The following is a 20698-nucleotide window of genomic DNA, read 5'->3' as shown; positions in this document are numbered from 1 at the left end:
GTGCACAGGGTCGCTGGATCGCACACAGCCTCTGCTCTGTTACACCAGACCCTGTATAAAAGTATCTGGTTTTTCTTTTTGTGAATTTAGTAGATCTGGCTGCAGTCAGCTTAGCCTCCCGCACTGCTCTAGACTTGCACTCCCACTGTTATTTATGTTTGATCTGATGGCCATAAAGCCATAAGAAGTTGTTTTACTGCACATATAAATACATCAGTCACTATGTGCTCTGGACTCTTGACCGGAGGGTTGTGGGTTCAATCCCCAGTGGGGGACACTGCTGTTGTACCCTTGAGCAAGGTACTTTACCTAGATTGCTCCAATAAAAACCCAACTGTATAAATGGGTAATTGTATGTAAAATAATGTGATATCTGTATAATGTGAAATAATGTATAATGTGATATCTTGTAACAATTGTAAGTCGCCCTGGATAAGGGCGTCTGCTAAGAAATAAATAATAATAATAATAATATGTCAGAACTAAATAAAGAATGACTTGTATTTGCACAGGAACAATCTGTTTGTACCTGTATATTATTATTATTATTATTATTATTATTATTATTAATTTCTTAGCAGACGCCCTTGTCCAGGGCGACTTACAGTTGTTTCAAAATATCACAGTACAAAGTATCGCATTACAAAATATCATATTATAAGAGTAAAGTCCATTAAAGAGCAAGTAGTAAGTACCATAAATGGATAAGAACGATTTCAAATAAGAGCAATTACAAAAAACGTGAATACGGATGCCTATAAGAGTAAATTATTATATCTAATCATTTTCAGCAGAAGGCTTTTATTTGCCTGGTATTGTTTGGGTATTGAATGGTGGCGAGTGCCAATAAGTTGTCAGTTGTGAATGATGCAGTGCTTCTTCTGTCCTGTGGATGGTGAATGATCAGTGAATGAATGATAAAACACAACCAGAAAAGAAACCAATGGAAATACTTTCACGCATTTTTTTATATTTTTTTTATTGGGTTACACTGCAAGCACCTTTATTGCGTATTGTGATTGCATAGCCACTAAAATGACTGTAAAAGAATCACCACTGTGCAAATCATAACAGAAATCATTCCCTCATATTTTAGAGCCCACGTGAATGTACTAGATTCTTACTTGGTGCCTTTAGATATTTCATGTATGATAATTCAATGGCTGATCATTTATATTTCCCAACAATCAGCCCCTTAGACCACTGTATTGCCCCACAATGTACTCCACTGCCTTGCTTTTTTAAAAGGCTACTCTCAGATATGAAAAGCATGATAGCAGCTGGGACTCTCAAAGAGTGCAGAGGTGACGATGGTGTCGCTTCTAGCAGATAGTTCTGAATTGGATACATCTGACAGCACAGAGCTTGTGTCAGTCATCAGTAAGTTCAGAGTGTCGGTATCCTCGTCTCTCTTGCGTGGCGTGTGAGGCTCACAATCTTCTGAAAGGGAGTTGGGAGGGAAGAGTGCTTCATAAAGGCTCAGCGTCGGATCATTATGGCCAGGGGAAGCCTCTCCCCAACCACATGCCTCTTTGCCCTGCTCCAGGGAATGTTCTGTGATCTCACTGGCAGCTACTTGCCCTCCACCATGGTCTTTCCTCTCATCCTTCGACCCTGGGCTGCTGGTGCTGAAATCAGTATCACAGGAGGACATTGCCAAGCAGCTGTGCAGGAAGGAGTGTAGTGGCTCGGGGGTGATCCCTGCCTTACCCTTCTGATCCCCAGCACTGTTTTCTGATTCGGATGTCTCTCGCTGCTGACGATCTTGCCACAGATTTGTTTCTCTAACTTCGTCGGACCTAGCCTGGAGATCTCTGGCGCTGTGGATCTGGTTAACCTTTTCAGGTAGCTTGCAGTCATGTGTTTCCAACCCGGGTTGGTGATCCAGTCTTCTTTGGCAGTCTTGATGATCAACTCTTTCAGGGTCAGTCTGGAGATCTCCAAGGCAGATAGCGCTCTGGTTAACTTTCTCAGGAGACGTGCTGCTGCTGCTATCGACTTCATCAACTGCCTGGATCTGAGGAAGCGACTCGGCAGAGTCAATGACTGGCGTTTCTGGTCTCAAGGTAGCCCCCAGATCCTCTGACTCATTCCTTTCCACTCTCACACCAACCTGGTGCTTTCCATACTCAATGCAGCCCTCACTCTGAGCTGAACCCTCCCTGTCCTTGCCACTGTCTGCTACATGGAGTAACTCGTCTTTCTCTTTACCTTCATTCTCTGCTTTCTCCACTACACAGCGACACTCTTTCCTCTCTTTGTCACAAGCATATTCATATCTCTCTTTCTCCAGGATCTCATCTCTCCTGTCATCTCGTGCGCACTTCTCACCCACCTCCTCCCCACACATGTCTTTCTCCACAGCGCTGCCCTCTTCTCTCTCTCCTTCAGGAGCATTCTCGTCTGTGTTATCAGGACACTCTTTTCTCATTCCATTATATAGGCCCTCCTCCCCATCACGTCTACTCTGCTGTCTTTCATGGTCCCCTGCTTCAGCTTGTTCTGTTTGCAGCCCCTCCGGCTCTCCGTGAGGTTTCTCACACTCAGTAAGTCTGCCCTCTGACTTGGCCACCTCTGCTTTTTCACCTGATGGCTTCTCTGTCTCGATAAGCCTTTCCCTACCCTCTCCCCCAGCTCTATCATAACTCTCCTGCCGTGATTCCTCCTGAGTGTTCGCCACTCTGCCTCGTGACCCGTGCTGGGATTTGTGATCTGATCTCTTTCTGAATCCAACTCTGGATCTAGGGGCATTCCTCTGCTCCGACCCGGCCAGGATCCTGCCCTTTCCCTCACTATGGGGAATCACGCCATCCTTTCCAAGGCTGCTCTTCCTCTGCCTTGTTTGTGTCTGTTTGCTGTGAACCCTCCCGGCACTTGGGGGCGCCCCACTTAGCACATTATAGCTGGAATCTGAGCTGCAGTGGGAAAATGACTTCAAGGAAGCCCTGGTGGTGTCTGCTGCAGTTCTTTCCCTCCTCTTCACCACTTGCTTTTGTTGGTCCTTCTTGTTGAACTCTAGAACAAACAAAAAAAGACAGTACAGTAAGTAGGGCCATCAGGGATATTTTTGGATGACATTCAAAGGGAGTGCAGGATGAACAAAGCTGTATGACAAGCCCCATACACCCAATTCAGTGACCTGAAGCATTCATATGGAGTTATAACTTCTATACATACTTCATCCCTGATCTAGTGCTAACCCATAAGCATCCAGTCTATACAAGCACTGTACAAGAATGACAGACCCTACCTCCTTCATCATCTCTGTGCTGGGTCGGTACACTATAATCTTTCTCACTCCCGTTCTCAGCCAAAAAACTTGATTCTTGAATTCTTTCAATAAAAAAAATATAGGGAACATTATTATTAGAACGAGGCGCCAGACTCCTTAAGATTATTAGAGAGGCATATAAACATCAATAAAAGAGCATTAAAAAAGCAATCCCCCATCCCCTCACCTATCCTCTTCTGTGCTGTCGTGGGTGCAGAGGGTTGAGGTGAGAGATGAGCGGTTACACCTCTGCTCTGCAGCCTCGCCTTCACCCCCCACAGAAGAGGCTGTGTCTGACCTCTAGGGAAAGAGGTGATTGGATAGCAATAAGGGATTAGCAAGTAGTAATCTCTACCCACAACATGCATGGTATCTTCAAAATTTGTGCTGTTGCCATAAGGACACACAAGGATATTTTTGTAACTGATTCTCTCACACAGATCTGCCACTCTGTGGGTGAACATTCAGCAGTAACTTGTTGAACCAAATCAAAGCCTGAATGGCATCAACCTTCGAAACACCTGAGTGTCATAAAGCTGCATTTAACTTGCCTGATTCAGACCATCACATTACTCATATATATATATTGAAACTGTACCTGTTTCCTTATATGTATTTGTGGTAAGGAGTTCCAATTCTGAAACACATTAAAGCAGAAGAAGTTTTATGAATCTCAGTGTTGTGTGTAACATCATAGTTGGTTTTGTGATATACAGAAATAGCCCTAAACTAATTTGATTCTAGATTTACAGTGAAAGTCTCCACACAGTACACTAGCATCGTTAATACACTTACCTTCAGTTTCTTGATTTGATCTTACCGTTATCTCTTTGTTTATGACATTTTGGGGTTATACATTTGGTGCTCCTGAAGTGTTAGGCAATTTGAACCATGGCATTGCCACCCTAATCTATTTCAATGTCCACTGTGCGCTTCTAGCAAATCAGAGTGTTCCTTTCATCTGCGTACCATGTTTAGCAAAACATTAAATATAAAAATGACAAACCTTTGATTGGTCTCTCTCCACTGAGAGATGGAGTACATCCTGGTCACCGGAGCCAAGCGTCAGCACTTCCTGTTTCAATTAACATAATAAAAAAAGGCTTTAGATCTCTTTTCACTGGCCACTCAGCATTGTTGAGTTAAACGTTACATTCAGAGTAACTTTGAAAAACTTCTTACAGTGCAATAAAGGAAGCACAGAAGCAATTGTATTAGAGGTAGGGGTAGTAGTGAAAATAGAAGCTAAAGGGTAGGACATTAGAATTGTATATCTTACACCGTTAAGAAAGTATGCATGCGGCTTATTTGTAAGTTTACTCAATGCACACCCCACTGCAGTGTTATGGAAGGTTTGACCTGAACTTACTGTGGCCACAATGAGTTTGGAAGCTGAGGAGACCAACCTGACCAGCTCCCCCTTTGTGACGTAAGGGGGAGGGACTCGCGAGACAGATAAGGCCTCTGGCCAATGGCTTGGTGCTCTGGAACAGGGTACAGAATCAGCTTGTTACAGTGGCATTAACTGTAGTCAATTCACACGGCACACAGAATCCTAATTCACTCACACACATACACAATCATTTTACCTCTTCCTGCCAGTGTAAGGCTGCACTTTGTAGGCACCAAGGGGAACAACATTCTGAGAGAAAAGATATAAAATATTAAAAAGCAGAGCTGTGTAAATACATAAAAACTGTGCACAGCTACTCAGACGTTTCAAGATTTTCAGTGTAATGTAGTTTGAACCCGCCAAGGGCCAAGCACCGTTTACAGAAGCTTTCTGACACCTGCTACTGTTACTTTGAATACTTGACTGTCTGCTGCCATACTGTGTCTACTAAACTCAATTCAATGCAATGCAATCCTAGTCTTACAGTGAACTGAATCTTGGTCATTGCTGTCTGGATTTTCTTCCTGACTGATTGCTGCCTGACAAGACTAAGCGGTGGTTGTCTGCTCTCTCCACTTCTCTCCAAGTCCAGCCGCAGCGTTGCTCTGTCCCCCGAGTCCCTGAAGTAGTGCTTCAGACTGCGGTCATGCAACCTCCCCGGGGCCAGCAGAGTGCACTGTGAAAATACGAATTGAAATTCTCTAAAAATAAGAAGGGGCACCATTAAAATATATTCAAATGTAAGCTCTCTTTGTATATGGTACATGGCAAGGGTTTTAATACACCATACAGCTGACACAGCTGTAAATTCACATTTAGAGCCTCTGGTATCATTAAAAAGTCACCATTGTACCAACAGATAGACAAATAGATTAATCCGTTAATAATCCCCCCCCCCCCCCATTGTGACACTCAATAAGTTACGCACTAAAGAATGCCCTATCCACGTTCCATTACAATTTGATAGGCATGTTTAAAGATATAGGTAAAAATGTAAATCTGGCATATGTCAGGGATGCCTGCATAATAAAGTTCCTATTCATAAACTCCAAGAACCTCTCCAACTGCCCATCATATCCAATTAAAGAGGCAATAATTCAGAATGATAGATAGTATAAGTCAGCTAACACGTATACACCACAGTATGTGCCTTGAGTAAACAGTTACATGTTGTCATGCAACAATAACGTATACACTAGTAATTCTTTCATGAAGGTAAACCAATCATTTCTGTTCGACGTGTAAGAACATGCTTAGGGAGTAGGGGGTGACTCATGCTATGGGCTAAAGCACTACCCGAACATCACCAGACTACAGCTCCTATTAGGCAATGTAATACAAAGAACCTGGGGATAGTTCCTTTAATGTAGATTGAAGTCAAATTTTATAGTGTATAATTTAAACTGGTCATATGCCCTATTGCCAATCCCTGGTCTATAAGACCCATAATGCAGTGCTACTTCACTTGTTTAAAAACAGAGACTAATACATGGCACAATACCGCTGAAATAAAAATAAAAACACTATGTAAATAGTACTGTCAAGTAAAGTTGTAATTTAAATAAGGTTGAGAAATAATTATATGTCTGTTCTTTAATTGGTATAGAAACATACAGGGTGATTATAAAGTGAATTATAAAGCTGACTTTACTTGTTTCATTGCTTTGTGGGGCAGGTTTATCCACAACAGCAGTGCAAACTAACATCCTGTCTCTATGCATCTATATTGACTTATTTTGTTAATATTATGAATCATTCAGGTCAGGCAATACGATGGCTGTGTGATGAAATAGCATGATTACCCAAACTTACCCCAGTCCTCACAGCTGTCCTGTCAGCAACAGAAAGATCAAATCCATCTTCTTTTCTCTCAACATCAATGTAATATTTTCTATAAAGAGAAAAATTAATACAATATGAAAGATATAATAGGATTAAGCCACAGACTTTCATGAGGCAAGATGACTTCCAGTAATAGCTGCATTTTTAAGATACATGGGACTACAGTAAACATATCTCAATAACACTGCTTAAATAAACTCCCCTCAGCAATCACCTAGGAAATATGAACTTTAAATTCATAGAGATGTATTTGTTAAAGTCACAATTCAACTCACAGTCTCTTGGCCACTGAACTGGTAACATCCCTTGATGACAGTGGCATATCTCTGCCTATCCTTTGATACAGTATATAATACGGTCACTAGCACACTTTATAGTCCAGTGAGATACGTGGCTGTGTGTAGAAGTTGTTCCCTCAGATGTTTCTCACCTGCCTACACAGTATCCAGGTGTGGCCTTGGAGACACTTTGAATGCCTGCATAAGCTGCCATGTATCTACAGTACAGTGGGTAGGGTAGTCATGCTAACCAGTCACAGCCGGACTGAACGCTGCCATTGTAAACAGTGTTGGCTGTGGCAGTCTCACTATTATGTTGAAATGTACACTTTAATATGGAATTCCTTTGTGGCTGTTTGTCCTTGTGTGTGCTCCACCTTTTCAAAAAGCAGATATTGTTGACCACTTTGTGGTTACATGATAACCATAGGTACTAGTATCACAATATTTCTTTACACACGCATCATAAAGATTAACAACTGTCACAGTGAACTAACAGAACACAATGTCATCGTATGCAATCTGATATTTAGTTAATTTCTCACTTGCAATGGCAATTGCCTTGGTTTGTGTCGGTTAAGTCGTCAGGCATGTAGTGCCGACTCCAGCCCTTTAGATGTCGCTATATCACACAGAGACCACGCACACTCTTTCTGCCCCGGAAAGGCATTGTCTAGGAGCGGAACCGGCAGCCTCGGACTTGCACAGCAGCGAGTGATAGAAGACACAGCTCGGAGGTTGGTAGTGGCTACACAGGCAGCACAGAAAGCAAATTCAGCACAGATAAGTACAGACAGACCGGTAAAGATGGTGATGGTGTGGGTGTTTTTGGTGTTTCTGAGCGCAGAGTTAGCTCTTATTAAAGGCGAGGATATCGTCGTTGGCTGCGGGGGATTCGTGAAGTCGGACCTGGAGATTAATTATTCCCTAATCGAGGTGAGTGTACCCGCAGCGGGCCAACAAGAGCGAGTCATCGCTCACTGACTACCAATGTCTGCCCCTGCTTGAATGAGAAAAGGCCACATTGTTTATTTTCATTATAAAAATAAGAGAACAAAACGTTTTAAAACGGGGGGAGTGCAGACTGTGAGTTAACTACTCATTCATAGTGCAGTCTGTCAAACTATAGTCTCTCAAACCTGGTTCAGTTTTCAATAACCACCAGGTAGCCAGTCATGCAAAATGACTCGGTACTGTACTGTCACCAAATGTCATTCGATTACTTTTAAAATATAAATATATAAATTACACTAACAGGAGAGTGTGAAATTATTGTTGTGGTTTTACTACAGCCTGAACAGGAGGCAGGTGATCACCCCGTGAGTGCTGACGGGAGTTTAAAGTAATAGGATTACATTGGGGGCTGGGAACTGGCTAAATCTAAAAGTCAATGGATTATCATTGCCAATGCTATTATATCTATTTCACTTTATAAGCTGCTGTAACACAATTTGTATTAACTAGGTCTGTTGTCTAATGTAGCTATTAGCTGAATTCTTAGTCCAGTTCCTGTATGACACATGAATTAAGCAATAAACTTACTGCTTTTTCCAAAGCAGTCCCTTTTCACAGATTGACTAGGTTTCAGGGTAAATAAAGCAAAGTTTGACAGCATTTCCAGAATGACCTAGTTGCTAAGGATCTTAAGATTTATTCAAACGTGCTTGTATCTGGGTATCTCAATGCTGGAAGAATACAAGCATGCTGGGTATGATAAAGCTAAAAAGAAACTAGTTTAAAGTTTTGTCAGTGTTAGAAGTTATTGTTGAAGTGCCCAAGTCCAGTAAAAATGGGGAGGTCAGCAACCTATATATTATTATTATTATTATTATTATTATTATTATTATTATTATTAATATTTATACTGAGAGATGGCATCACACTCCTTTTCTCTCAGCTACTTCCCTGCACACAGTTTATTGCTGTACATTTAGCTTCATTGTTTGTTTTGTCTCTATTTCAGATAAAGCTGTACACTAAGCAGGGATCACTGAAGTACCAGACAGACTGTGCCCCCATTAACGGGTACTTCATGATACCACTCTATGACAAGGTGAGCTAACACAAGGAGAGCAGTGCACTTTTTATATAAGACTGGAGTGAGAGGGGGATTCGAGGAACATGGCAACAGGTAGAAAGCGGTACTGTGTAACGATTTCCGCTGTCCCTGGCATTCGTTTTTCTAGTTCCACTTTCTCAAACGGTAATTCTCTCGCTTTCGTTTTCAGGGCGATTTTGTTTTGAAGATTGAGCCTCCACTTGGATGGAGTTTCGGTAAGTTAATGCACTGAGATTTGTATGTTCTGCAAGGTGATATTCAAGTTTACCCCTGATTGTCTTATATCCTCAATACATTTCAACCAATGTTCTACCTCTCTCTCTCTCTCTCTCTGACACTCACTGACTGCAGAGCCTACCAGTGTTGCTCTCCATGTGGATGGGGTGACTGATATCTGCACCAAAGGAGAGGACATCAACTTTGTCTTCACTGGCTTCTCTGTCTCTGGAACAGTAAGTTGTAGTGTGGTACAAAATACAGTAAGGGAACATAACATTTGAACCATTATGTTCAAAAATATTAGCGATAATAATTTAGAATTGAAAATATTAGTAAATATTACCTGTATGACCTTCAATGTCATTCAAGCTTTTGAAGGTCAATAGTTAAATCATGGTGATGTGGTATCACACACAGTAACTTATTAACTAAAAGAACTATGCATTTACCAACAAATGGTATTGCATGCCCTGTCCTGTGTAGCTGGATATTTGTTGACAGAGTACTGCCATCCACAGCCAAAATGTGTATTTCCTTCTTTTGGTTAGAGAATGCCTTGTGAATATGGAGTGTTTTTCCATTGTAACCCTCAGGTGCTGAGCAAGGGTCAGGAGTCTGGGCCTGGTGGGGTTCAGGTGTCCTTGAGGAAGTCTGGAGATGATGCTGACCTGCAAACCATCCAGACACAGCCAGGGGGCAAGTGAGTGGTCCAGCCAGCAACTCACCTAGCACAGTTACATGGACTTAAATAACAACTTAATAAAAATAGGGTTTTGAAAGCATACAGTAACACTATTTCTCCAACAGATACACATTCTTGAAGGTGCTGCCTGGTAACTATGATATCTTTGCATCTCACCCCACATGGACCCTGCAGCAGGTAAGAGATTGCAGACCTCTGCCCCCTAGTGGGGAAAGTGCATGCAACTGATTCTGGGTGTATAACCCTCTCCCTGGTTCTCTCCTGCAGGGTACCACCTCTGTACGTGTTTCTAACACCAATGCCCAGGCCACAGCACCCCTGGTGGTAGGGGGGTATGATGTCTCTGGAGCCGTGCGCAGTGATGGGGAGCCCATGAAGGAGGTCACCTTCCTGCTGTTCTCCTCCACCGTCAAGAAAGAGGTGAGAACACAAGGATGACTGGCTCAGATTCTGCAGGATATCAGCTGAGCCATCGTATTGTTCTTTTTTTTTAAAACGTCTTTAGCTTGCTTGCTTACATGAATTAATTTCCATGATGTAAGAATTATAACTTTTTGTAGTATGAGTGTATAACATTGTGGTTGATTTCTGCTATGATGAGTATAACTGGCTGTGCTGCTCATTCCCAGGATATCTCTGGCTGCAGCCTGGCCTCGGTGGAAGGCTATGAGTCTGAAGAAGACTCACTGTCCTACCTCTGCAGTGTGCTGTCCAGAGAGGATGGCACCTTCACTTTCTCAACCCTCCCCAGTGGAGAGTACACTGTGGTGAGTACAGCATTGGGCACTCTGGTTGTCTGTCTCAGGGTTCTGCTAGACTCTACATTTTGCTGTTTTACAACAGCCCTAAACCAGGTGTGCTTAATAAGCTAACCAGACTGAGCACAACTTCAATTCCTGCCATCATCTACACCGGGTGACTCAAAATTACAGCCTGAATAGTAGTGGTGCAATTGGCACCCTAATTTTGTATTCGATTATCGATGCATTGACGTTATATTTTTCAAAATAAAGAACTAACGTTCATTTTTCTTAACAGAAAGATTTTTTTTAAAAGAAGCGCATTCTCATGCACTCGCTGTTTTAATGAAAACCGGCAACAGGAGACTTCAAACTGGGTTCTAATTTGATGCATCGATTCACCAATATGTAATCGAAGCTCTGGAAATTTATGGACAGATGATGAATAATCGATGCACGATTAATTGTTTCACCCCTAGTGAATAGTCCTTCATGACCTTCAAGTTGAAAGGGCAATGTCATCAAAGCAATTCATTCAAACTTTGGAGATTGATTTGATACATTCAGATATTCACACCAAGAGAAATAACTGAATGGTTTCTTGGGAGAGTAGAGAAATTCTTGGATGTGCAAGATAGCAATTTACAGTGTGATGGTGTGATTCTGATATTGTCAAGTGCTGCAAAATGATGATTGAGACATGCTTTATAAACGGATCTAAATTATTTTATAGGTACCTTTCTATAGAGGAGAGAGAATTACCTTTGATGTTGCTCCATCACGGATGGACTTCAAAGTAGAGCACAACAGTTTAAAACTAGAGGTGAGTGCTAAATGTTATGTTCTGAACTACAGAGGTTTCTAGAGTTGAGTTGACTACCGTGTCATACCAAATTAGGAGGTTGAATGGATCTGTACCATGTAATGTACATCCGCAAATATGTTGTTCTTTTAAATTGCAGCCCGTTTTTCGTGTGATGGGATTCTCTGTGACTGGCAGGGTTTTGAACAGCCCAGGAGGAGAGGGTGTACCCGATGCCACTGTGACCCTCAATGACCAAATAAAAGGTGAGCAGGTTGCTGACCCCAATATTGCAGTACATGATAAATATGAGCAGTAAAGACAAAGTACCTTCATTACAGTCCCCTTAATGTCAGATTGCAGTATTTTTACTGACAGTATTTCACCCCTGTGTGCGTGAATGCATTTCACTCTATTGATGACATTTGTAAGAATGTGTATAGAAGCGATTTGTTGACAAAGCTACCTGTCTTTCCCTGCCCTCCAGTACTGACGAAGGGCGATGGTTCTTTCCGCTTGGAGAATATGACTACAGGGACCTACACCATCCGAACCAACAAGGAGAGTATGTTCTTTGAGCCGATCACTGTCAAAATCGCTCCAAACACACCCCAGCTCCCTGACATCATCACTGCAGGGTGAGATACTAAGAGTGGGATTAAACTGGGGTATAGGAGCTACCAGGAACAATAATTCTACTGGAAACTTGGTGTTGCCAGTTAAATTTTAAATGGTTAATTTAGAATGTAACAAGTAAAAACATGGGTATATTATCAGGTGGGGCACTAGTGAAGTTACAGCAAAGGGATTTGTACTTGCAAGGCAAAGCATCATTGAAGGGAAGCCACAGTTATTATTTTATCACTGCGAGGTGAAGCATGTTTGAAAAGGAAAGATCAGTATATTTTGTACTCAGTCCTGACCTCCCTCTCTCCCTGCAGGTTCAGTGTGTGTGGCCAGATCTTGATCTCGCTCCTGGCCGAGGGGATTAAGCAGCAGGGCCGCTACAGAGTGACACTTACCTCCCAGGACAAGGAGAAGACATCCTCCCGCACCGTTGAGTCTGACCACCAGGGGGCGTTCTGCTTCCAGGCCAAGCCGGGAGAGTACAACATCCAGGTAACCAGAGAGCACACACTTTTGCTCTTTCATTCAATGTTTGCCATTATATGTTTCTATGTATCACAATGCAAGAAATCTTGGCATTTCAGCTCATTCTCAATACTAGCCCTTAACAGACTCATTCTCCCTTTTAATTATGTGCCCTTCTCTAACCCTCCTTCTTTTTTCTATCTCTTTAGGTGTCTTTGCCTGAGTCAGAGGTGAAGGCAGGTCTGGCTCTTCTTCCCAAGTCCCTGGCTGTGTCTCTGGTCGACAGGCCCCTGGAGGATCTCCGCTTCACTCAGTTCATGGCTTCTGTCTCTGGAAAGATCTCGTGCCTGGGTAAGCCAGCCTCCAGAACTGTTAAGAACAGCCATTCTAGTTTAATATATCACTGGAACATTACTGCTTGTAGACCATGCTTGTCCAAATGAAATGTTCTCTAGGCTGATCTGTGTAATAACTGACCCTTTTTCGCAGCTGTCTGCGGTGACCTCACAGTGACCTTGCAGCCTGTGAGCCGCCAGGGTGAAAAGCGCAGCGCTCAGCTCTCTGGGAAAAGGGACTCCATCCCGTTCTCCTTCGACAGTGTCCTACCCGGCAAATACAAAGGTACGGTCCGGATTAGATGTCCAAGTGTTTTTATTTAATTTTTTTTTATAAACACCTGCTTAGGGTTAGTTGTTTGTGTACTTGATCGAGTCGACAGCAAGTAAAAATTAGCTTATTCCAGGTAAAACAATTTTTATAAGGGAGGGGATTGGGAAGGATTTTCTCAGTCTGTATTTTTTTTTTTTTTTTTTTTTCCCCCAGTGAGTATCGGACACGAGGAGTGGTGTTGGAAACACAAGTCTGTGGAGGTGGAGGTGTTAGAGGAGGACGTGCTGGGGGTGGAGTTTAAGCAGACTGGATACATGCTGCGTTGCTCGCTGTCCCATGCCATCACACTGGTCAGTATATGCAAACTACTTTGACCAGTTCCTGGGTATGCCACAGAAATAAATATATTCTGTAACTTGATAGGCAGCAACAGTAGCAGAGGTCATCTTGTGTGATTGGGGGCTTTGTCATAGCATCAGTTGAATGGTGTATCCCAAGTAAACTGTTGGTTAGCAATGTGAGTGTCACTATTGCACTTTGAGTGTAATTGGTGCTGCTGTCTCTTCTTACTCTGACTGGGTTCCCCGTTTATCTGTTTCAGGAGTTTTACCAGGATGGCAGCGGTCCTGAGAATGTGGGGGTTTACAACCTGTCCAAGGGAGTCAATCGCTTCTGCCTGTCCAAGCCAGGTACTGCCGCAGTCATCCCTGCTTCCTAATGTACTATTGCAGAGGTATTTCTGTCTGTGCTGACATCACTAACCTGTCCCCACTCTGCTTCCTCTCAGGTGTGTACAAGGTCACTCCACGCTCATGTCATCAGTTTGAGCAGGACTTCTACACTTATGACACGTAAGAATCCTCCTGCTTCCAGTAACATTACCAAACCATGGGTTAAGATTATAGTAATAATAGTGAGTTTCTGTGTGTGCGCACAGGATTTATAATGACCAAGTACTGAATCACACAGCTAAAACTGTGAAATTAAAAAAAAAAAAAAAAAAAAGTTCTCCAGTAGTTTTTAACCATTACAAATTGTAATTGCACTTTACTATTCTCTAATTGTGTGCGTTTCCTCAGGTCTGCTCCGAGTATCCTGACTCTGACCGCCATTCGGCACCATGTGACTGGGGTCATCACCACAGATAAGTTAATGGACGTCACTGTTACCATCAAGTGAGTGGCAACTGGAGCTGGAATCCATACAGTCCTCTGTCACATTGGTTCACAAACTAGGTAGCCCTTTGCGTGTGTTTGTAGTGATTCAGTTTCTGTCTCTGTCTCAGGTCCTCCATCGAGAGTGAGCCAGCCCTAGTGCTCGGCCCTCTCAAGTCCCTCCAGGAGCAGCGTCAGGAGCAGCAGCTGCAGGAGATTGAGCTGCGCAGACAGGAGCGGGAGCGGAGAGGGGAGGGGGAGGGCAAGGAGAGCCCCCCCATCCAGGAGAGAGCTGAGGATCTGCACGGGCCCTTCAGCTACGAGTTCTCCTACTGGGCTAGGTACTGAGGTTGCCATTGTCTGTGTGCCTGTGTTTTAATTGATTCATATGAACAATTACTGGTAGAATATAAAGAAAAAAAAATACTGACAGTCCTTTTCCTTGTATTTGTTTCTCAGGGCTGGTGAGAAGATCACTGTAACCCCTTCATCCAAAGAGCTGCTGTTTTACCCTCCTGAGGTCGAGGCCACCATCACTGGAGGTGAAGAATAATGTCCACCATTCCCCAGTTATATTGTCCCTCGAGTGCTAGTTCATATTTTATTGAGATGACTCCTGTATTGTATTATTGTACCTTATTGTACTTATTTCCTGTGTGTGTGATGCCCTTCCAGAGAGCTGCCCAGGTCAGCTGGTGGAGGTGGAGGGGAAGGCAGGTCTCTTCCTGGAGGGTCAGATCCACCCAGCGCTAGAGGGAGTGGAAATCACCATCTCTGAGAAGGGGGCAGTCACGCCGCTAATTACTGTCGCCACCAACGAGGGGGGATCCTACAGGTAACAGGTTTTAAAGATGCAGTGCACCACAGTGTTGTTCAGATTGTAGTAATCGAGAATTCTTTGGTAGTTTCAGATCTTTTCAAACCTTCATGCTTCTGCAAGCAATGCTCTTGAGATGCAAAATAAAATATAAACAAACAGCATATGCAGGATATTTCCCTGTATTTAGTTATAGCGTAATTGCTGCTTTCCCTATCGGTAGTTCTCCAAGCTAATGCTGCATGCTGGTTTTTCCACAGTGTGGGCCCCCTCCATCGGGACCTCGAGTACAGCATCACTGCCAGCAAGGAGGGCTTCGTGCTCAGCCCGGTCGAGGGCACACAGGGGGGCTTTAAGGCCTTTGCACTGGCAGGTGTCGCCTTTGAGGTAAAGAGCTGCACCCCAACCTCAATGGGAAAGAGGCATCACAACAAAGATTAGTGTAATCCAATATCCGTTCTGCTAAAGACACATTCACTAGTCTGAATTGACTGTTTTAAAGTTATACACAGCTTATTGTTTTAAGTATGCTCACATGCAAATCTTTATCAACATACAGACTCTGCCTCTATAGAGATTAAAGTGGTCAAAAACATAAAGAATTGTCCAATTGGAAATAGCAATGTTCTATTTTCATGGTGGATAATGTTTGCTTTGTTTACCCCCACCCAGATCAAGTCCGAGGACAGCCAGCCTCTCTCGGGAGTTCTGCTGTCTCTGAGTGGAGGGCAGTTCCGCTCCAATCTGCTAACCCAGGACAGCGGAGTCCTCGCCTTCAACAACCTGGTACGCAGACATGCACTGAATTGTAATCTCCAGTAAGAGAGGGACCATTGAGACCAAAGCCTATCCAAGGTCATGCTTAACAAGTTAAAACTACCTGTTAGAGATATATTAATGTGCTGCGGTGTTTAAATGTCATGGGGACCTGAGCTGTCCTTGTACTTTGTGTGCACAGAGCCCCGGCCAGTATTACTTCAAGCCTATGATGAAGGAGTACCGATTCGAACCTGCTTCCCAGTCGATCGAGGTGGAGGAGGGGCAGACTTTGAACATAGCCATCACCGGGTACAAGACTGCATACAGGTGAGCAGGAGTCCTGAGGCAAGCAAAGACATGGTCTGTTTTGTATTTCTGAGTTAGTAACACTTTACAGTAGTACAACAAAGTTTGGTTTGCTGGAACCTGCCTGAAACATGCACATCCAGTTGTTTTTAATACATAACCCCAGAACCGAAAGGTTTATATTGTACTTTTGTACACCAAGTCAAACATTGTATGGAGGGACTGAACTGGAATCTCCTTTTGTGTGTTCCACAGGAGTAATCATCAATTCATATTAAAATCCGTGCTCCAACACTTTTCTGCCTCTGTTTCTCCTCCAGCTGTTACGGCACAGTGTCGTCTCTGAGCGGTGATGCTGAGCAGGGTGTGTCTGTGGAGGCGGTGGGGCAGGGCGACTGCAGCTTGTATGCTGAAGACACGGTCACGGATGAGGAGGGCAAGTTCCGCTTGCGTGGCTTGCTGGTGAGTACACAGGACATCTGCACGGGTCGCAATCTGAGATGCAACGTAGACCTCTAACTTAATAAATTGTTTCTACAGCCGGGATGCAAGTATCTGATCCAGCTGCGAGCCGAGGGCAACGACCACATCGAGAGAGCACTGCCTCAGCACCGAGCCATCGAGGTAAGTGCCAAAACCACTTCTATACCAGAGCCAAGTACCTTTTAAAGCTCATGAAAAACATTAGGTACTTCCACCCACCACCTGCTATAATAAATTCAGAACGACCCACATTTCAAAGACTGCATTTGAGCTCAAACACGTGGATCACAAGCCTATTATCACTTGTTTGACACTGTCAACAGTGATTGTCAATAGAATGTTAATGAGGCAATAATTAAAGCGACTGATGATATTCAACAATGTATGCAGCCATTTTGACTGTGAAATTGAGTTCAAATACAGTTTAAAAAATGCCTATGTGGTATTGTGTGTACTCTGTATGAACTCAGTCAGATTCAAAAGACTGTTTAATTATTCACACCCTTCTCTGAACCTGTTAGTTGAAAACTGCCTGTCACTTCAGATATTCTAAAGGTGCTTGAGTTGCATACTATGACCAGTTGAAGGATATGTCTGCTATGGTGTATACCACACTTTATTTGATTGTAGTCTGTAGTCAAAAATCTGTAGTCAATACAGTTTCCGTGTAGACTTGTACGTAATAGGATGTTCATATTTTTAACTAACATTCTGTATATGGGGTGGGTTGTATAGTTTGCCTTTAAGCTGACAGCTGTACATTTTTGCAGGTTGGCAACAGCGACATTGAGGGTGTGAACATCATTGCCTTCCGACAGATCAACCAATTTGATCTGAGTGGCAATGTGATCACCTCTCCTGATTTCCTCCCCACGCTCTGGGTAAGTGATTGCTAACTCGAGGTCAGTGAAGATCGATGCTCTTAAGTTTCTATTTAATTTGCAAGACAACAACTGAAACAGAATGCTGAAGAATAACTCATCATGTATATCTTATTGTTCTCCTAACAGGTGAAGCTTTACAAAACTGACAATCTGGATAATCCTGTTCAGACTGTGTCTTTGGGACAGTCTCTGTTCTTCCACTTTCCGCCACTGCTACGTGACGGAGAGGTACAGTACAATACACACCCAGCACTCTGCGCTCATGCACTTTTTGTTTTTCATTATTATTTTTTTTCACGTGTCAATAACTGGGTACAGCGGAGACTCCTCCACCAATGTTTAGAAGAAAATGACCCTCCAGGTTTCCACTGCAATGGGTGGCTTACAATAGACTAGGAAACAGATTGCTCAATGTAGTTTATATTGACAAACAATGTACCATAAATGTAGCTTCTTGGTTGCAAGAAACCACTTGATGTGAAGTTGCCAAGTGACTTTAAGGCACACTAAACCGCCTCTGTTTGACCCTCTCTCTCACTGTTCTCTGCAGAACTATGTGATGATGCTGGACTCCACACTCTCTCGTTCGCAGTATGATTTCTCTCTGCCTCAGGTCTCCTTCAGCTCCTCTGGTTACCACAAGCATGTCACGCTGACCTTCAACCCCACGGTGAGCAGTCCAGTGACCTTCCCTCCGATTGACTCAAGGGGGGGTTGGATTATTTTGCAAGGATAGCTCTGTTGTGTTATCCAAATGTAAGTTTGACAATTTGTTTTAACACATGTGTTTTGTGTGTTTCCCCCAGCGTAAACTGCCTGACCAGGATGTGGCCCAGGGCTCCTACATTGCACTGCCCCTCACCCTGCTGCTCCTGCTGGCTGCCTACAACCATGAGAAGGTACTTCAGTCTCCTACAGTACTTCTTATATTATCCATGTCACCTATGACCATTCTTGTAGACATGTTACTGTTGTGAATACAATATTACCATTTCGATGGGTGATACTGTGGCATTTTAACATTTAGTTTGTTCCCAGATGCGATGTGATCTTTGCATCTCAGCAGTGTGGTTTTTTATTTGTTTCAGGTGATCCCAGTGTTGGTCCAGCTAGCGAGCCGTGCTCAGGGGGTGCGAGGGCTCGGTCAGGCAGGAGGAGACAGCTCTGCCCTTGAGGATGCCAAACGCCAGGCCAAGAGATCGAAAACCAGGCGCACATGAGAAGGGGGCTTGGAGCAGAGACACACCCACCCCCACCCCCCTCCCCAGCCTAGACTTGGCAGAGCCTGGAGCCTCTGCCTTTCCATTGTATTGGGACATATCACTATTGGGACATATCACCATTTTGACAGTGAGAATTCCTGTGTTGAGATCGGTAGTGTTGGAGACTGTTTGACACTGAATGTTCCTCTGATCTCTCTTGTTGACCTTGCTCAAAACCTCACAGTGAGGTGAATTCATTTTACTGTATTCAATGTGTTCCAGTGCATGCTAATTGTAATTTTTGTGTATAGACCAAAATATGGGTATTGGGTATTGCCATCCATATAATTTAACAGTGCTGCAGTGCACACAGCATTGGTGATCCTGTGCACTGCAACCCTGTGTTCTGTATTTTGGACTATATATTTTATTATTTTTATTTAGTGTTCCTAAATAGTCAGGCACAGAGGTTTCCATCATTGATGTCTTGCACACATCATTGCTACCATTTCAAACCAGGTAGCCAGTTGTGCCGAGTTTAGTGACATAATTAATTTATACTAATGTATGAGAGGCTAGTGATTTAGCCCACTGCTCCATAGTGTGTGCGTGTATTTGTGAGTATAGAGGTGAATAATCTCGTTTGAAGTCAAAGACTGTGAAAGCCCTTTCAAAAAGGGTTCTATGTGGGGCATTAAAACCTTTGTATTCCTAGGACTTGATGGGACTGGAGAAGTAGTCTTGATTTTAAAAAATAAAATAAAAATAAATACAATAAAATAATTTGATGGGCCATTACTGCTTTTGTTATGAAATGTATTATTTATGGTTTCAAAAGTCCCGACTTGCAGGAAAACTGTTTCAATAAAACTCAGTGGATAATCACTTCCTGTTATCCACTGTGGTTACTACATTTCTTCAATTTCAGTTTGTTTTGGATTTTTAATGATCATATCTTTATTTGATATCCTGTCATTCAGCCTGCTTTTTCAGTAAAGGAAATTGATCATTGAATATTTATTGTGAAGGGGTGTTTTTTTTTTTTTTAATTTTTTTTTTTTATCTAGGGGATCATTGAGGATTTACTGGTATAAAACACATTTTTGGGGAGTGGAGATTGTTGGAAAGAATGAATAATTTTGAAATATTGAACTCAATAAAAATGACCTGGGTTTTCAGCTGGTGTTGCTTGATCTTTTAATTTTTTAGAAAATGTTACTTTTTAAGTTTGAAACATTATGCATTGTGAATATTACTCTGCTCTTGGTGTACCACTTAAGGAAAGTGGCATATTCTAAATGAGACCTATTTTAGTTCAGCTGCACAATAGGGAGCTGTAGCAATGCAACTGAACCAACCATGGAGTAAGCAACTGACCTTTCTCAAAACTCCCTTTAGGTGGCAGTGTTCTGCTGAAAACAAGTTGTTTTCAGGATGGTTTGGAAAAGGCTGTTTCTTCCATGTTACTGCTTGAGTCACTCATTTTAGTACTTCTAAAGAAGGGGTTTTGTGGTATCAGAATCATAATACAGTGCTGAATCAGTTAAATATTCAGATGTAATTTCAACACAGTGCTTAAATGTTGACAATGCATTGGAATGTGATTAGACAATACCTGTACTGTGATTCTTGAAATGTATTTTTTTGTTTACGACTGTAAGTCACCCTGGATAAGGACGTCTGCTAAGAAATAAATAATAATGTGGAAAACTGAACTGAATGCTTTAGAATCCCCCCCAGCAACATGTTTAAAAGTCGCACCTTCCACAATGGGCTGTCCAACTCTTTCAAAGGTGTTGCCACTTGTGAATCTGAACATGAATTAATGTCATTGTTTTCCATGTTCATATCTGATTAGTCCTAACTTAAATAAACCTGTGTGTCTTTGGACCAGCTAAAAATGTACGTACAAGGTGCTTCTAAAATGCACATCATAAAAAAATACAGTTTTGCAAAGCATGTGTGTTTTATGTTTTTGTTTCAGGTTTAAAGTAGACCTGTCATGGTGGACGGGAACACATACAGTCTAGATGAACATGTGAACTTGGTGGTTGTCTGCAAGTCATGCCATGAATGCAAGTGTTC

The 20698-nt window shown here is 42.7% G+C and overlaps 2 protein-coding genes across 2 annotated transcripts; one reads left to right on the top strand and one right to left on the bottom strand.

Annotated features, from left to right (window-relative positions):
* Positions 1–987: 987 nt before the first annotated feature.
* LOC131740192 (uncharacterized) lies at positions 988–6887 on the bottom strand. The gene is made up of 10 exons (XM_059035595.1): positions 6782–6887; positions 6477–6555; positions 5149–5340; positions 4861–4913; positions 4641–4755; positions 4278–4346; positions 3870–3908; positions 3459–3571; positions 3251–3333; positions 988–3015 (listed from the first exon to the last, which is right to left on the bottom strand). The coding sequence occupies exons 1-10, from the start codon at positions 6826–6828 to the stop codon at positions 1256–1258; spliced, it is 2550 nt and encodes an 849-aa protein (XP_058891578.1). The 5' UTR covers positions 6829–6887; the 3' UTR covers positions 988–1255.
* A 563-nt stretch (positions 6888–7450) lies between these two features.
* Positions 7451–19791, top strand: nomo (nodal modulator). Its single transcript, XM_034031016.3, has 31 exons — positions 7451–7720; positions 8748–8837; positions 9013–9058; positions 9195–9295; positions 9656–9762; positions 9870–9942; positions 10033–10185; positions 10395–10532; positions 11239–11328; positions 11468–11573; positions 11795–11945; positions 12249–12426; positions 12609–12750; positions 12889–13020; positions 13222–13358; positions 13610–13697; positions 13796–13859; positions 14088–14183; positions 14294–14503; positions 14622–14704; positions 14838–14997; positions 15240–15366; positions 15652–15765; positions 15938–16065; positions 16365–16506; positions 16585–16668; positions 17298–17408; positions 17538–17639; positions 17962–18081; positions 18218–18310; positions 18500–19791. Exons 1-31 carry the CDS (start codon positions 7592–7594, stop codon positions 18629–18631), a joined length of 3627 nt encoding a protein of 1208 aa, XP_033886907.3. The 5' UTR covers positions 7451–7591; the 3' UTR covers positions 18632–19791.
* Positions 19792–20698: the final 907 nt, after the last annotated feature.

Source organism: Acipenser ruthenus, chromosome 13 (genome assembly GCF_902713425.1).
Source record: "Acipenser ruthenus chromosome 13, fAciRut3.2 maternal haplotype, whole genome shotgun sequence".
NCBI lineage: Eukaryota > Metazoa > Chordata > Actinopteri > Acipenseriformes > Acipenseridae > Acipenser > Acipenser ruthenus.
Note: the sequence above shows the minus strand (reverse complement) of the source record. Positions and strands in the feature narration are given on the sequence as shown.

Excerpts from the sequence above, each read along its gene's own strand:
- LOC131740192 (XM_059035595.1), bottom strand. The coding sequence starts at position 6,828 with ATGCCACTGTCATCAAGGGATGTTACCAGTTCAGTGGCCAAGAGACT. Across the intron at positions 4,347-4,640 it reads CCAAACTCATTGTGGCCACA|GAAGTGCTGACGCTTGGCTC; the intron begins GTAAGTTCAGGT and ends TAATTGAAACAG. Across the intron at positions 3,334-3,458 it reads GACAGCACAGAAGAGGATAG|AATTCAAGAATCAAGTTTTT; the intron begins GTGAGGGGATGG and ends TTTTATTGAAAG.
- nomo (XM_034031016.3), top strand. The coding sequence starts at position 7,592 with ATGGTGATGGTGTGGGTGTTTTTGGTGTTTCTGAGCGCAGAGTTAGCT. Across the intron at positions 11,574-11,794 it reads CCTCAATGACCAAATAAAAG|TACTGACGAAGGGCGATGGT; the intron begins GTGAGCAGGTTG and ends CCTGCCCTCCAG. Across the intron at positions 14,184-14,293 it reads GACGTCACTGTTACCATCAA|GTCCTCCATCGAGAGTGAGC; the intron begins GTGAGTGGCAAC and ends TCTCTGTCTCAG.